At 40.2% G+C, this 14,519-nt stretch overlaps 1 protein-coding gene and 1 long non-coding RNA gene across 3 annotated transcripts; both read right to left on the bottom strand.

The window, feature by feature from the left end:
* Positions 1-1,576: 1,576 nt before the first annotated feature.
* tagln (transgelin) lies at positions 1,577-7,714 on the bottom strand. Of its 2 annotated transcripts, XM_061781539.1 has the most exons (6): positions 7,549-7,710; positions 4,368-4,410; positions 3,489-3,677; positions 3,165-3,336; positions 2,354-2,456; positions 1,577-2,268 (listed from the first exon to the last, which is right to left on the bottom strand). In XM_061781539.1, exons 2-6 carry the CDS (start codon positions 4,377-4,379, stop codon positions 2,130-2,132), a joined length of 615 nt encoding a protein of 204 aa, XP_061637523.1. In that variant the 5' UTR covers positions 4,380-4,410; positions 7,549-7,710; the 3' UTR covers positions 1,577-2,129. The 2 variants fall into 2 exon arrangements, with proteins under 2 accessions (XP_061637523.1, XP_061637524.1); XM_061781540.1 differs by lacking the exon at positions 4,368-4,410 and having other exon boundaries at positions 7,549-7,714.
* Positions 7,715-10,815: 3,101 nt separating this feature from the next.
* Positions 10,816-14,519, bottom strand: LOC133481796 (uncharacterized). The gene is made up of 3 exons (XR_009789614.1): positions 14,393-14,519; positions 11,084-11,209; positions 10,816-10,983 (listed from the first exon to the last, which is right to left on the bottom strand). It is a non-coding gene; the product is annotated as an uncharacterized LOC133481796 (long non-coding RNA).

The raw sequence follows: 14,519 nt of genomic DNA on the forward strand, positions 1-14,519 counted from the left end.
AATCGTCCATAATACTAATGCAAGCTAAGCAAATAAATGATAACTTCTAGAATATATTTAACAGATATATAATCATTTTTAAACCACAAACTATTATTATGATAATGGGATGGAAAAACATGGTTGTTTTTGTTGTTTTATACTGAATTTTGCTGTGCACTTCACCACTGCAAAGAACTACCAAAGCACCACTTCATTACCAATAGACAAATGGACTTCAGACCTTCAAATGCATAACGAGCAAACAATTTGTATCCACGTTTTCACTGTCTTCCACGTCTAAAATACAGTTAACTGAAAACAAGATACTAGTAATGCGCTACATTTACTTCGTTACGTGTACTCAACATTTTCCATAAACTGTTACTTGTCAGTGTATTTTAAATGCACCGTACTTTTTACTTAAGTGAAGGATCAATACTTTTACTCCGTTACAATGATCAACATGACGTTCGCTAATTTTATTTCTTCGTTCTTGCGTGTGCGCGTCTCTTTTTAGACTCCATTTTCGACTTCCGCATTGGGCGCCCATTGCGCCAGTCAAACGGCATCACTAATGTCATTTGACTCCAATTCACCAATCGGACGACACAAGGCAGTAACATGACCGCGCACATAACCTAGCCAATATAGCCAATCAAAACGACTCATTTTGAGGGTTGGGGGCGGGGGATAAAAAATTAACCCTATCCGAATGGTGTCGCACGTACACACACAATAAGTCTCTCCAGCAAACAGCTTCTTTATGAAGTAATTTAAGCGAATACAGCAAATAATGTTTCAGTGGGGCCTAATGTATAGTATAGTATAGACTCCCATGTATAGTTTTTTTTTTAAACTTTAATTTGATGTTCATGCTCTTGATTTAAAAAAAAAAATTATCTGAAGTTACAACTTACTCATTACTTGAGTTTTTTTCCCAATTGAGTATACTATCTTACTCTTAGGTAAATATTTGGATGACGTTTTACTTGTCATATTCTAAACTAATTTGGCTACTCTACCCACCTCTGGATAATACACAATGCACTTCGCTGCAAATAAATGCACCTAATGGGCTTCAAAAAATAATTGGAAAGATTGTACAAATCATTTCTAAAACATTGGTGTAACCTAATTACACAAGATTCAAATTTAGAAAAACTCACAGCTTCCATAAAATACATCACCAAATATAATAGCATGCATCCAAATTCATGCAATTTATCCATTATTAATTTTATTTTTTGTTCTTTTACTTTTTTCTTGATCTTTTCTTTCCACAAAGACTTCTGTACCCTCCAATGTTCCTACTCCCCTAGCACAACATGATCCACCACCTCGTCCTTTGTTTTGTACAATATATTCTTTGACCTGTTTTGTGCCTCCCCAAGGTTGGTTTGTTTTTATTTGTTTTTTTTTTTACTTGTTTTGTTATTGCCCCTTATCCCATACTTTTTTTGTGCTTGTCAAATTTTCTTGTTTTGTGCATAAATGTTCATTCAAAAAAACAACAACCTAAATAATTAGCCCTTTGTGGCAGATGCTACCAATCTACCCTTGGTGTTGCACAAATCACACAGCTTTTGCACACATGTACTTCCAAGTCATTATTTAATATGAAAATGTACAAAACATATTAATGCTGATACAGCAGGCATAGATAGTGGGAGGTATGGATCCTTTTTTTCTAAGTAATATAGAAATTTCCCCATGACGATAGTGTTGCCATACACAGTATCGTTGGTAACGTTTTTCTTCTTGAGACCAAATCCAAGATAATTCTATACAATGAAATTTGCAATAATGTTGCAGAACTCAACAACTCAGTTTGTCACATCATCTGATCCCTCCCCCCTAGCAGTATGTCATTTTTACATTGACTGCTTTTTATAAACAGAATATAACTGAACTTTATAAACTGAGTTACAGAACAGCGCAAGGTGAGGCTCTGCGAAAGTTAGCAGTGGTTTGTGTCAAGAGTCGAGACTTGTGGTAGTTAATTAGAAAGTAGATATGCTATGAAGCAGCAAGGGGTTATTGAATTGGAAAGATTTTTTGTAGAACCTTTTTACCAAAGGCTAGTAAACACTGGCTCTCTGATGGTGCAATGGGCATCAGGTTGGTGTAATTTCTATTGCTCGGGGATTTTAGAGAATTTGTCTTTGCCTTCCGTAGCTCATGCCTTCCTGACTGGCTCCCTTGTTCGACCCCATCTGGAGACCAATCACATTTTTGCCCGCCTTGATCTGATCATCTGAAAATTCTCGCTTGTTCTCCTGTGCTTTCCTGCAAGGCACATATGAACATAAAAATGAACATTACTACTTCTTGAGGATGTAAAATTGATGAATAATATTACAAAGAGACTCACTTGAAGAACCAGTTTGGGTCACCCTGGTATGTGCCCTCATCCTTGGTAACGGCCAAGCTGCCAAGAGCTGACAGGGTCCTCTGCACTGCTGCCAGGTCCTTACCTGCACACAAACACCACCACGATTTCCTCTGTTACATATGGCTCTAAGTGTACAGTCGAGTCTTACAATTCAAAATCCTCAAGAAAACAAAAGCCACTGCACACAAAGCCTCCGCATATCTTGTGAGACGTCAGCAAATTTTGTGAGACATCAGTCATTCGTTATCAAATTTAAGGTGAGTACATACAGCACGAGCCCCCCACTTTTTGGCCTGCTTTGTTGTGCCCCTTTGCTCCGTTATCCTGTACGTCACACCTTGTATTTATTGCATTGGGTGGTGGCTATCTGAGCATATGTTGCTCATCAGTAGCATAATTACATGGAGCAACCCATCCTAGTGATGCATATTCAACTTTTGAGCATGGTTGCAACTCTTTATTGGAAGTGCCCCAGAGCATTAACAGTGCTTACTTATACTATACCATAATATACTATACGATATTGTACTGTACTGTGCTGAATAAATGTTACTATATTGTATCACGACAGCTAAGAATTGTTGAAAAGCAATTGATGGTGGCAGTTTGACCTTGGAGTGGATTCACTCAATTACCATAATTTCCTATGGGGAAAATATAGGATCACATATTGCGTTGGAGTGTAGCGGTTCCATTCCATTTTCATACTTTAACAAATAAAACGTTAAAAGGTTGTGAGCCCTGTAGCAGTGTTTACAGTAACGGAGAAGTGAAAGCAAACCCATCTAACCTTCCCAGAGGTCCACAGTCTGGAACATGTCAGTCTTGGTGACACCATACTTCTCAGCTGCATTGAGGAACTGAGAGATCTGCTCCATCTGTTTGAAGGCCATGGTTGAGCTCTGGATCTTCTTCACAGGTTTGTCTCCAGGATAAAGACTGTTGATCAATTCACTTAGGACCTGAACCGAAGGGAGGTTGTGACAAGTAACAGAGTGAAAATATGGAGGTAAAAAGACAGAAAGATCATTATGGTCAATATTCCTCACAAGTGGGTTACTTATGGAACATGCAGGTACACCTAAAAATCCAGTAATATATGAAGGGCACTCACACAGCCGTCTTTCAGCCAGGCCTGGAATCCAGTTTTGCCTGACTCTGGCTTCCCGACGCCAGATCCACACTGGCGGCTGATCCACTCCACCAGAATCTGTTCCAGCTCCTGGTCATACTTGCTCTCGATCTTATCCTGAACCTGCCGGCTCATGCCATAGGATGGACCTTTGTTTGCCATGCCAACTCCCTGGTGACATGGAATAGGTAAATCGGGAATTAGAAATGGGACAAAATGTGGAAATTACATACGCGTGATGTATTACTGCAATGTTCTGTATTTTCGAGTGTAACCTTGCCTGGAGCAGTGTGCTCAACATTCACAAGCAGAATTCACTTTTATTAGATTATTGCCCAGACCTCAAAGTATTTTGTGAAGTTCTGATTTATTGTGCATTCAATTTGGGTTTCAGGCATTACAAGCAAATGCTAACATCTTCTTTTTCAACCTGTAATTTGAAAGCTCAAACATGCAAACGTGACGGTACTCATACAACAATACCAACAAATACAATTACCATATACGTCCATACAAACATCTTTGACATGCATGTCACAAGCGTGTAATGAAGCAAAGATGCTCAGCTGCTCAAGTGGATCTCCTGTTTCTCAGTAGAGTGACATTAACAGCATAGAGTCCATACTGCACACCATTTTGTCTTACTTGACGTCTAAGGCAGCGTGGTGTACAAAGGGAGCTCTCAATCAGCCATCTTTGCAAGTTTCTTTTTTGTCATAGAGACCCATCATCACTTGTTGCTCTCTGCCAACATACACACACACGCAGAGTATGCTTGCTTGCCAGTGCTTTTCATTGCTACTGTATTGCTTTTTGCGCAAAACCCATATCAAGGTGCTGTCAGTGTCTGCACCATCCAACCTTTGCTGCCATCTTGACGTCAGGTCACTTCACCTTCCTGTTCCTGGGAAGGTTGAAAATTCAAATAGTAAGGGATGACGCACCAAAGGTTAGGGGTGATGCTGCCTCCATTGCCTGCAATTAGTGGCTTCAGACTCCTAATTGCTCTGTGGTCTAGTAAAAATCTTCATGGGTCAATGTAACCCGCTGCGTGTTTAACATGAAATAAAAAAATACAATTTTAAAAAATGGGAATATTTAAAATACCCCCCCCCCCCAATGTCTTACATAAAATGTTATACTTTTGATTTTGAGATTATAAAATTTTTCATTTAAAAACAAAGACTAAAAGACCCTTTAAAGTGAAATTCAGAGATTTGTTTCCAAATACAATATACACGTTTGAATTAAATTGCAATTGTAATGATTGAGAACTATGTAGTAGTCAGTTGTGGAGACATAGCGTAAATGAACGCCTGATAACCGGAGGTGGGTAGAATAGCCAAATATTGTACTCAAGTAAGAATACAGTTACTTGAAAATAAGATCAAGTAAAAGTAAAAAGTAGTCCTCTCAAAATTACTCAAACTATTCAAGTACTGAGTAAATGGTGAGTAACGTCTGATTTTTCAGAGCATGAATGTCAAATAAAATACAACTAAAACTAAATAAAATGTGAATTTGCAGTGTGTGTGTGTGCGTGTGTGTGTGTTTTGATGTATTACAGTTACTAATGACCATAAAATAGGGCTAATGTGGGCTAATATGCACAGCCAAATCAACAACAAAAACATCTGAAACTTACCGCAAGCTGTTTTCTCAACTTAGAAGTGGGCTATATATATATGCCCGCAAAGTCCAATAGAAGACGTTGTGTGCGGTCATGTGACTGTCTCGTGTCATTCGATTAGTGAACTAGATTTATACGTCATTAGCGATTACCTTGTATTGGAGCAAACAGCGCCCAATGCGGAAGTCGAAGTCTCAACAGATTGTGCACGAAAAAAAAAAAAGATAAATAAGCAACAATTGATAAATAAAAGTAGCAAGCGGCATGTAGATCATTGTAACAGGGTAAAAGTACCGCTTCTTCTTAACATAAATACTTGATTAAAAGTAAAACGCATGCTGCATTAAAACTACTCTGACAAGTACAATAAATCCAAAATGCTACTTGAGTAAATGTTGCGCATTCCTACCCACCTCTGCTGATGACGCACTTGGGCATCCAGCAGGGGTCGCCCCTCACCCACTATATAACAACGTTAGCAGTTTTGGCCACAAACTACAACTTAGCTCACATTAGCTGTTATCCGGCGCCATTGCGACGTATTGTTAGCCAGCTAGCTATGCCTACACCCCAAAAATGCATCTTCCCTTTGGATAGTCCACTGACGTGGCCGCTTTAGAGCGCCTCATTGTTGGATGCACGCCACGCAGAAAAAGGCAAAATAGGGAGGGGAGAATTTTTTGACTTGAAAGCCAACTTGTGGACCGCGGCTTCAGACTGGTGTGGTTGCTTTAGAGCGCCTCGTTGTCAGCCGTAAGTGCGTAGAGAAAAAAAAAAAACAGACATGAAAAGCCCTGCAGTGACAAGGTGTGGTATGTTCCCGCTACCGAAGACTTTGGGCAGATATATTTTTGTGCCTCAAACGTAGTTATGTGTAGGCAAAAGAAAGATGTCCATGTCGTAGAAATAATGTTTGATTGACAGTTGACAGTTCAGCGGCGCGTGGTTTCAACGCAGACACGACTATAGTGTTTGAGAGCGGACACTTGATTTTATTTTATTTAAAAAAAATCATTTTTAAGCCTCAATTGATATCCTTGCAGATGTTTTTTTTTTTTTTTTTTAAACATTCAAGTTTGTCAGGGTTGTTAACATCACTCTTCTCTGTGGTGTGTCAAATTAATAATAATATACTATTTGGGAAAAACATATGAAGTGCATGAATTATACATTTTATACATAAGAGGAGGGTTGAATATGTTTCTGTGGTTTGTGTTCTGTGGATATTTCCGCCACACTGCAAGCAACTCTCGCAGGCACAAGCCTCTTGTGAACATAAGAGGGTAAAAAGAAAGAAACCTGAGATCCTTCAATTTATTTGGGAGTTGAATAAGTCAATTAGCATCTCTTTTTGTGTTTTTGTGTGTGTGTGTGCACGTGCTTGGGAGGGATATTGTTATGCTTGTGCTCGAGGCCTTAAGTCAAGATGACCTGCTCAAACAATCTTTGGTGCGGTCTGGCTGGATCCCCAAATACTAGACATATCCCAGAAAGCACATCAGTCGTACAGTGGCGTGTGGTACAGCTTTAGTAAGTATGTTAAAGGGCCTGCTTATAATTCCCAATGTGGTGCATCCCACAACTAGGACGTTTGCCGCTTTCTATTCTTTCCTCTTCCCCCCCCCCCCGCGCATACAGCTGTGTTTTCCTGCTGTGGTTAGCTGTTGCCATGGTCGAGTCTGCCAACAGCCAGGACAGGAAACCATTATTTCCAGCTGTGGCAACAGTGGCACTCTGTGGGGAGTCTGGGGGCATTGCGTCATGCAGCCCAGGCACCACAGTTAATCAGATCCTGATAATCTGATATGAACACAGTGTGTTTAACAGAGGATGTAATAATCCACTAAAATGTTGACAGTTGAGCTCGTGAGCGTTGGCTTTTTTGTTCTTCACTGCTTTGTTCCAACTGCAGACAAAACTTGTGTTGGTGGAGAGCATTTTCTTGATTTCATTGTTAAGAGTACTCTAGTTGTTTTAAAATACAGTGCTGTCTGTCTAAACTGAGTACTGTACTGTAGTTGACAGTGTAATTCCAGGACTATTTTATATCAAAACTACTTTGTAGTCACCGGCAGTTTAAAGTTAAAGAGGAAGATGAAATTACCAAATTGCATTTTTGAATAAGTGAATGTCTGCTTGCCCCGCATGTAAACTACTAGTCTGCGTCTTCATTAAGGTCATTAAGTTCATGTAAACACCAAGAAGGTACATACATTGCTTGTAACAGAGGATAATTGCATTCAACAGCAAACACACTGGGCAAAATACAACAGTCAGATCAGTTAAGAAAATAGTCACATTGTACAGCTGTGTATTTGATAAAGAGGTCAAAAGGTCATTAATTGCATCTCAATGAAAATGTGTGGGCTATAAAATTTGACAACAGAGGAATCAAATTCAAAGTATACTCACTGTGAGGGAATAGATCTGTTCTCTGCTGGTTGACTGTGCAGCTGAAGTGGACTGTGGAGATTTTCTTTGTGGGGACTTCCCTCCTTAAAAATGCTGGCTAAAAAGGGGCAGACGTTTTAATGACAGTAACATCTGAGAGGGTGGGTGTGGTGGACGGACGGTGTATCGAGGGGAAATAGGAGGCCCCGATGGGAAGGGGAAAAAAGGAAAGTTCATCCTAAAAAGGGCATGGCCTTTAGCAGCTCCCTGCCACTGCTTCCCACTGCATCAGCACAGTTAAAAAGCCCAGCCTTATTTGGGAAGAGCTCCTCTATGCAAAGCACAGGCAGCAGCCCCGCAGTCCCGGGTTGCTCTACGGGAATTCTCCAAATACTTTCACCGCATCCCTCATCGTTTGGAATGGCCGCATGAGGGAGCTGGAAAAACAACGAAGTAATAATGCGTGCACACTATGTCTTGTTAATCTAAATGGAGAACAAAACTGACTGTCCTTCTTTTTTTTTTTTTTTTTTTTTTTTTTTTTTTTAATACAGAAAGTGCTGGAAGGGAAATATTTCCAAGAGTTGAAAGTGTGTGTGTTTGTGGGCGTCTGTTCGAAGGTTAAAATGTCTTTTCCACTTACATTCCATTGCAGAGATGTCTTTGCACCGCTCTCTGACACAGCCCCCCCCCCCCCCTCACTACCCCACCAAAAAAAAAAAAAAGAGTAATGAGGGGGTTGAGCCAATAAGGTTACAGTTGGAGTACACTCTGGACTGACCAGCTCTCAATCACAGGGCCATAGAGACAGAAAACCATTCACATTTACATCAACAGGAAATTCAGTGTCTTCAGTGAATCTAACACGCATGCTTTGGGAATGTGGGGGTAAACCTGAAGTACTCATTTTAACGTAACAATGTTAAATGTGACTTGTTTTTTCTAATCAGAGCCTTCACCTACAAATACTTGTATGGAATTGCAGTTCATCCAAGCCCGAATAATCTATTTGTGTGATGTGTGATTGGTTCTCTGTGTTTGAAATGCATTTACAGTGCATCTAGAATGCATTCACAGCGCTTCACTTTTTTCACATTTTGAATAATGATGTGCATTTTTCTCTTTATTTTTCATAAATTTGCAAACGTTTCCATTTTGGAATGAGGTTGTAACATAACAAGATGTGGAAAAAGTGAGGCACTGTGACAACTTTCCAGATCCACTGTAACAAAATACAGTGGAAAACCAAAAGACCCCTGCTGCTTTTTATTATAAAACTATCCATAAAAATGCAGAGACAGTTATGTAATATGAAGGGGGGGATTCTTTGTGCTCCCACACAGAACATATCAGGTAAACGACAAGAGCTAAAAAGAAAACACAATATTAATGTTGCACTCTCCTGAAGAGAAGATTTAAACTGTCGATGTTTCATTTTAAATGCCATGAAATCGGTTCGTGCTTACACAAATGTTGTGCTGTTCTGAATGTGAACTGAACCATGATGTTAAAAGCAAGGTAGTGTACGTACCAAAATGGGATTTTCGGCATACTGTTACACCCCTCGCTAATATACACTGCAGTTGGTACCCGTTCTATCAGTGGGGACTTACCTTATTTATAAACAGTTTTGCACTGACCAACCATTTAGAGGATGGGAAAATGCCAATTTGAAATCTGATTTATTAATGAAACAGCGCCATTGTTAATGAAATTGAAGTTACATGGGGCAGCACAACTGATTCTGAATGCCCTGGGCAGATTACATTGGCATGGCTGCACATTGAGGCAGAAATCTGATTGGACATATAATCCCAAATCTACATACGACATATACTGAAAGCAGTACAGCCAAGAGAAATGAGAATGAAATGTTGGGAAGACATTTTAGAGAATATTATAAATGAAGGTTGGCGCTTATGATAGTGTTTCAGTCGACAGAGAAGGCCTTCCTGGTCCTGTCGTCCACCACTGGGTTGCACCGTTATAACCTTTACCCACCAGGACAACCGTAACTGTGATGAACAGCAATAATAGTCAAATGTTTAGATCCAAACATATCTAAATTATAACAGGTAAACAAAATACCATCCATCCACACTGCTGCTGCTTATACAGTTCTTATTCGTTCAGGTCTATCACGCAAACCTACCACAGATGACAGAACACAGGTCAGGCTAAGGACAAGTGTTTTATATGGGGAAAAAATGGTGGGTCATGGGCTAAAGGGACATGCGCATAGACTACGTATGTGGTACTGTAATTGTAACTCTGTTTTACTGCCTTATGTAAATCACTGTTGCAAATTGCACAGACAAAAACTTTAATCGTCCTTTGATTATTATCTACATCAAAAACATTTCATGGGTCAAGGTGACCTGCTTCATTTATTTTTATTTATTTATTTATTTTTAATAGCTTTTAAAGGCTATTTTGGCCCAGTTCAGGTGATCTGAAGCCGATCCAGTCTGATTTTATACCCTACAGCCACAGGGTACATTGAGACCGACAGCTTCCAAATAAACAACTATACGGTCAGTGTACAGTACACACGCAGTTTAGTAAATTGGTCATTGTTACATTCTATTAAATATAAAAGTGTCAGAAACAAAAACTGCTGACTGAATCTGGTGGGGAACTGAGACCCCTTGCCCTGGATTACAAATGAATATTCCTAGTTTGTAACCCCATTTGCCCTGTGTCAGCCAATCAGCTCCTTACCTAGGTAAGGAGCTGATTGGCTGACACAGGCTGACAAGGCAATACTAATGCTGCAAACTTGCTTTGGGATGGTTGGTTTTCTGCTTCAAAATACTGTAGTGTGTATGTACCCTCTTAAAAGGACTATACTTCACATTTAAACTTTATCGATCCCTATGGCACAATTAATTGCCGATAGATGCCACAAGATGGCGGCAAAGTACCACACCTATTACACTATTATACTAACGTTGTGTTCATTAATTACCCAAATTTGTGTTTTGCGGGCATTCCAAGCAAAAAACGTAAATGCCTACGTATAAAAGTACACAAATGTATCTATCACCCTCAAAGAGGCAACTCAGATTTTTATTCAGATTGAGCACAAAAATAATCTCATACAGAGGCATACGGAATGTAACCAGTAAAGGTATTTAACTCGAGATGTTTACATTCCAGCTCCATGTAGACCTGATCGCCTCTCTGTATCTCTACCGTGAGAGTCTAAGAAAGCACCTAACACACAAAAGTTGAATAATTAACACGTTTCTTTCATCATGCTAGATGAATATCACTAATTACCTGGGTACCACTGTCTTGTCCCTCCTCTCGATTGTCCTCCAAAATGCTTGTCATCACCTCCCCATTCTTCATCATCTGGACCTATGAGAAAACTTTGTCGTTGGTTCAGTTCCACAAACGAGTAGACCGTGCAGGAGAAGACATAAACTCCATCATGTGGTGCAGGGAAGAAACCTGCAGGAGAAGCTCAAGAGTTAGAGAAAGGGGAGCAACAAAACTGGAAATCCAAAAAAATGAATAAAGAAATAAATGATAAGAAAGATGTTTTTCCTACCTAAGGAAGGGTTGTATCCATTGCCATCATTTAGAGTGACCGTAGTGTAAGGCCCAAAGCAGCTAATAACAGAACTAATGAATAGTGTTGGGTCCATATTCGCTTTGAAGGCAACCTTTATGGCAGCTGAGGGGAAACAGAGAGGAAATCGTAACCTTCTGTGCCATAATCAGATCAATAAAACCGCAGTTTTGGTACATTTGATCCAATCAATTTACTGGTTAAATCGCCCACTTTGTTCTTCAACATACTGATGTCACCCCACAAAGATGTCATCCTCTTAAAAGTGTCATCCTCTATTTGGAACATGTCGTTGGCTGCGCAACAGCAGCCGCGCTGACGATTAAAAGCGCAGTCGCATTCCAACTTGTCACAAGTCAAGGGTTCTTGCAGGTTTACTTAGACAGGACGGAGAGGAGGACAGAAGGTCAGATGCTTATTTGGAAGCACTCGTTTGGTAAATTCCTCTGAGGCAATTTTCCAGTCCCAGGCCCAAACCTTTTTACACAAGCTGTAAAAACTAAAAGGTTCCATAGGAATAATAATGCTCATTGTGCATTTGTGATATTTAACAACACGTTTATAGTTTAGACCTGTACTGCATTGGCTGGCGACCAGTTCAGGGTGTACTCCGCCTGGGATAGGCTCCAGCACGCCCGCGACCCCAGTGAGGACAAGTGGTGAAGAAAATGGATGGATGGATGGATGCATCGTACTGAATTTGTCAAGTTTTGTTCTCAGGTGTACAGTTCTGCACCACTACAAAGTACAACCACAACAATAAACAGATTGTCAAACAAATACATCTGCTTACTAATCATTAAAAGTAAGCAAATTCATGTCATCGTTTTGGATACAGTAATACCTGCAGTGTATGGGTCATTCCTGGATATTGTTGCCTCTACCATCCCCATAAAAAGACTATTAATATTTGAATTAAAGTAAATGTTTTTCTTGTAAACATATCATAATATTCACACCAGGGGCGTTGCTATAGTCCTATTTTAAGGGGGCTGAAGAACAAAACTTCGATATCCCCCCCAATTAATAATACTAATTAGGGCTGTCAATAAATTATTTTGAATAAGATTACTCACACTTTGAAATTGTGATTAATCATGATTAATCAATGAATTACTTGCTTGCAGAATTTAAAATAACTTTAAAATAGACCCCAGTATTTTGACACAAAATGCCTATCCCAGCTTCATTCGGGCGAGAGGCGGGGTACAGCCTGAACCGGTCGCCAGCCAATCGCAGGGCACATAGAAACAAACAACCATTGGCACTTACATTCACACCTACAGGCAATTTAGAGTCTCCAATTAACCTACCATGCATGGTTTTATGATATGGGAGGAAACCAGAGTACCTGGAGAAAACCTATGCAGGCACTGGGAGAACATGCAAACTCCACACAGGCGAGGCCGGATTTGAACCCGGGTCCTCAGAACTGTGAGAGAAATGTGTTAACCAGTCGGTACAGAAAATGGACGGATGGATGGATAATTCATTGATATGGGTTCACAGTCATAACGTCCCTCCGAGGGAAGTCCTAACTACAATGTGGCCCCTGACAAAAATTAGTTTGACACACTTGGCCCAGTGAGAACTAAGTGGCCATTTTGAACAATTCTGCAATGATATTGCAAACGAAGTGCCGATGAACAGCAATAGGTAATGTACTAAACACATCCATAAACATTTGTCATCGATTAGATGAGCAGTTACCCCAAGATAATTGCGGTTACACACTTAAGTCCAATAGTCCTCGCTAAGCGAAATAAATTCAGCATCAGCCAGCAGTTGTACCTGGTGGTCTTATTTGTGCATTTATCTTTGTTGTAATAGTCCCCCTTGAAGGTAGGTTTTATGACCTGTGGCGATATCTTCTTATCTTTCTTATCACACTCAAAAGTCACCAATAGCCACGAATGACTCATATGTGAGCAGTGTACATCAAGTGTGTTTGTAGAGATTACTTGCACTATCTTTCAGCATGTGGTTTACTGACTGGGACCCTGAGTTCCTAAAGGCGCTATATGTTGTGAGGCTGTCCTGGTTGTCTCCGCAACATCGCATGGACATCAGGGACAGTGCCTCTGGATTCGCAGATTCGCCTCTGGATGGTGATCCCCCTTTTTAACAAGAGGGACCAGACGGTGTGTTCCAACTATAGGGGATCACATTCCTTGGCCTCCCTGGTAAGGTTTATTCAGGGGTTCTGGAGGGGAGGGTCCATCGGGAAGTCGAATCTCAGATTCAGGAGGAGCAGAGTGGTTTTCGTCCTGGCCGTGGAACAGTGAACCAGCTCTACACCCTCAGATCCTCGAGGGTGGATGGGAGTTCGGTCAACCAGTCTACATGTAGTCTGGGCTTCCCTGCTTAAGCTGATGTCACCGCGACCCACCTTGGATAAGTGGAGGAAAAAAGACGGATGGGCGTGTGGGGTACGTCGGGGTGGCTCCGCCTATGCCCTGCAATTGGCTAATATCCAGTCCAGGGTGTACCCCGCCTCTCATCCCAAGTCAGCTGGGATAGGCTGCAGCACACCCGCGACCCTAATGAGGATAAGCAGTATAGAAAGTGGATGGAAGAAATAAGGTAGTGATACCACCAGTGGTACGGGGGCTCCCTCTAGTGTTACATGAAATAATCACTGGATTAAATGTTGAATTCGTGCATAATGTTACAGTGACTTAAAAAAAAATTATCTCTTCCAATATGATGCATTTGTTAAGTACAGTTCAATTGTATTAAACTTTGAAGTACAATACAGTTGCATTTAATTTTTTAGGACTGTTTGTTTTCAGACTTTTTTATGAAATTCTTTTTATTGAAGGTGATACATGGAGAGCTAAGTATTTTTTAAATGGTACTTGATGTGAAAAGTTTGAGAACCGCTGAACTAATGGGTTAGGTGTAGATTGTTGTTGTTGTTTTTTTTTTTTAGAATAATGGCAGCAAAAAGTATAACACACCAAAAAAAGCACTTAAGCAGTACAAAATGGATGCATGCAATGTATTCTAATTTTTCCCCACGGTTTGTCATTTGTGTGTATATTTTCTTCATTTGTATAACTAACATATTTTATTCAAAAGAAATGACCCTTGGTACTTTAACACACAATCTTTTCTAATGCAAATAGACCACTGTACTTATGACTTTGCTGCACACTCAGTTGTGGCCACTGATTGGTGTAATTGCAATGTGTATTATAACTTGAACCTGTCCCCACCTGTCTTTTTGCCAAAGAAGCAATACAAATGCAACACATATTCTAGTGTGAATAAATACAATGAACTTACTGTTGGTGATCTTCTTCTTTGTTCTGAAAGTTTATGTTCTGCAAGTGTTTGAAACTGACTCCTGGTCAAGGTTACGTTTTGTCATTTAAGTGACTCTCTCCTTTTGAGAAGAGTAACGAAACAAGCG

This window comes from Phyllopteryx taeniolatus, chromosome 8 (genome assembly GCF_024500385.1).
Source record: "Phyllopteryx taeniolatus isolate TA_2022b chromosome 8, UOR_Ptae_1.2, whole genome shotgun sequence".
In the NCBI taxonomy this organism is placed as follows: Eukaryota; Metazoa; Chordata; class Actinopteri; order Syngnathiformes; family Syngnathidae; genus Phyllopteryx; species Phyllopteryx taeniolatus.

What these genes read in the sequence shown, in the direction of transcription:
- tagln (XM_061781539.1), bottom strand. An exon ending in CCTGGCTGAAAGACGGCTGT is followed by an intron (nt 3,337 to 3,488) that starts GTGAGTGCCCTT and finishes CCTTCGGTTCAG; the next exon opens with GTCCTAAGTGAATTGATCAA. An exon ending in GACCCAAACTGGTTCTTCAA is followed by an intron (nt 2,269 to 2,353) that starts GTGAGTCTCTTT and finishes TGTGCCTTGCAG; the next exon opens with GAAAGCACAGGAGAACAAGC.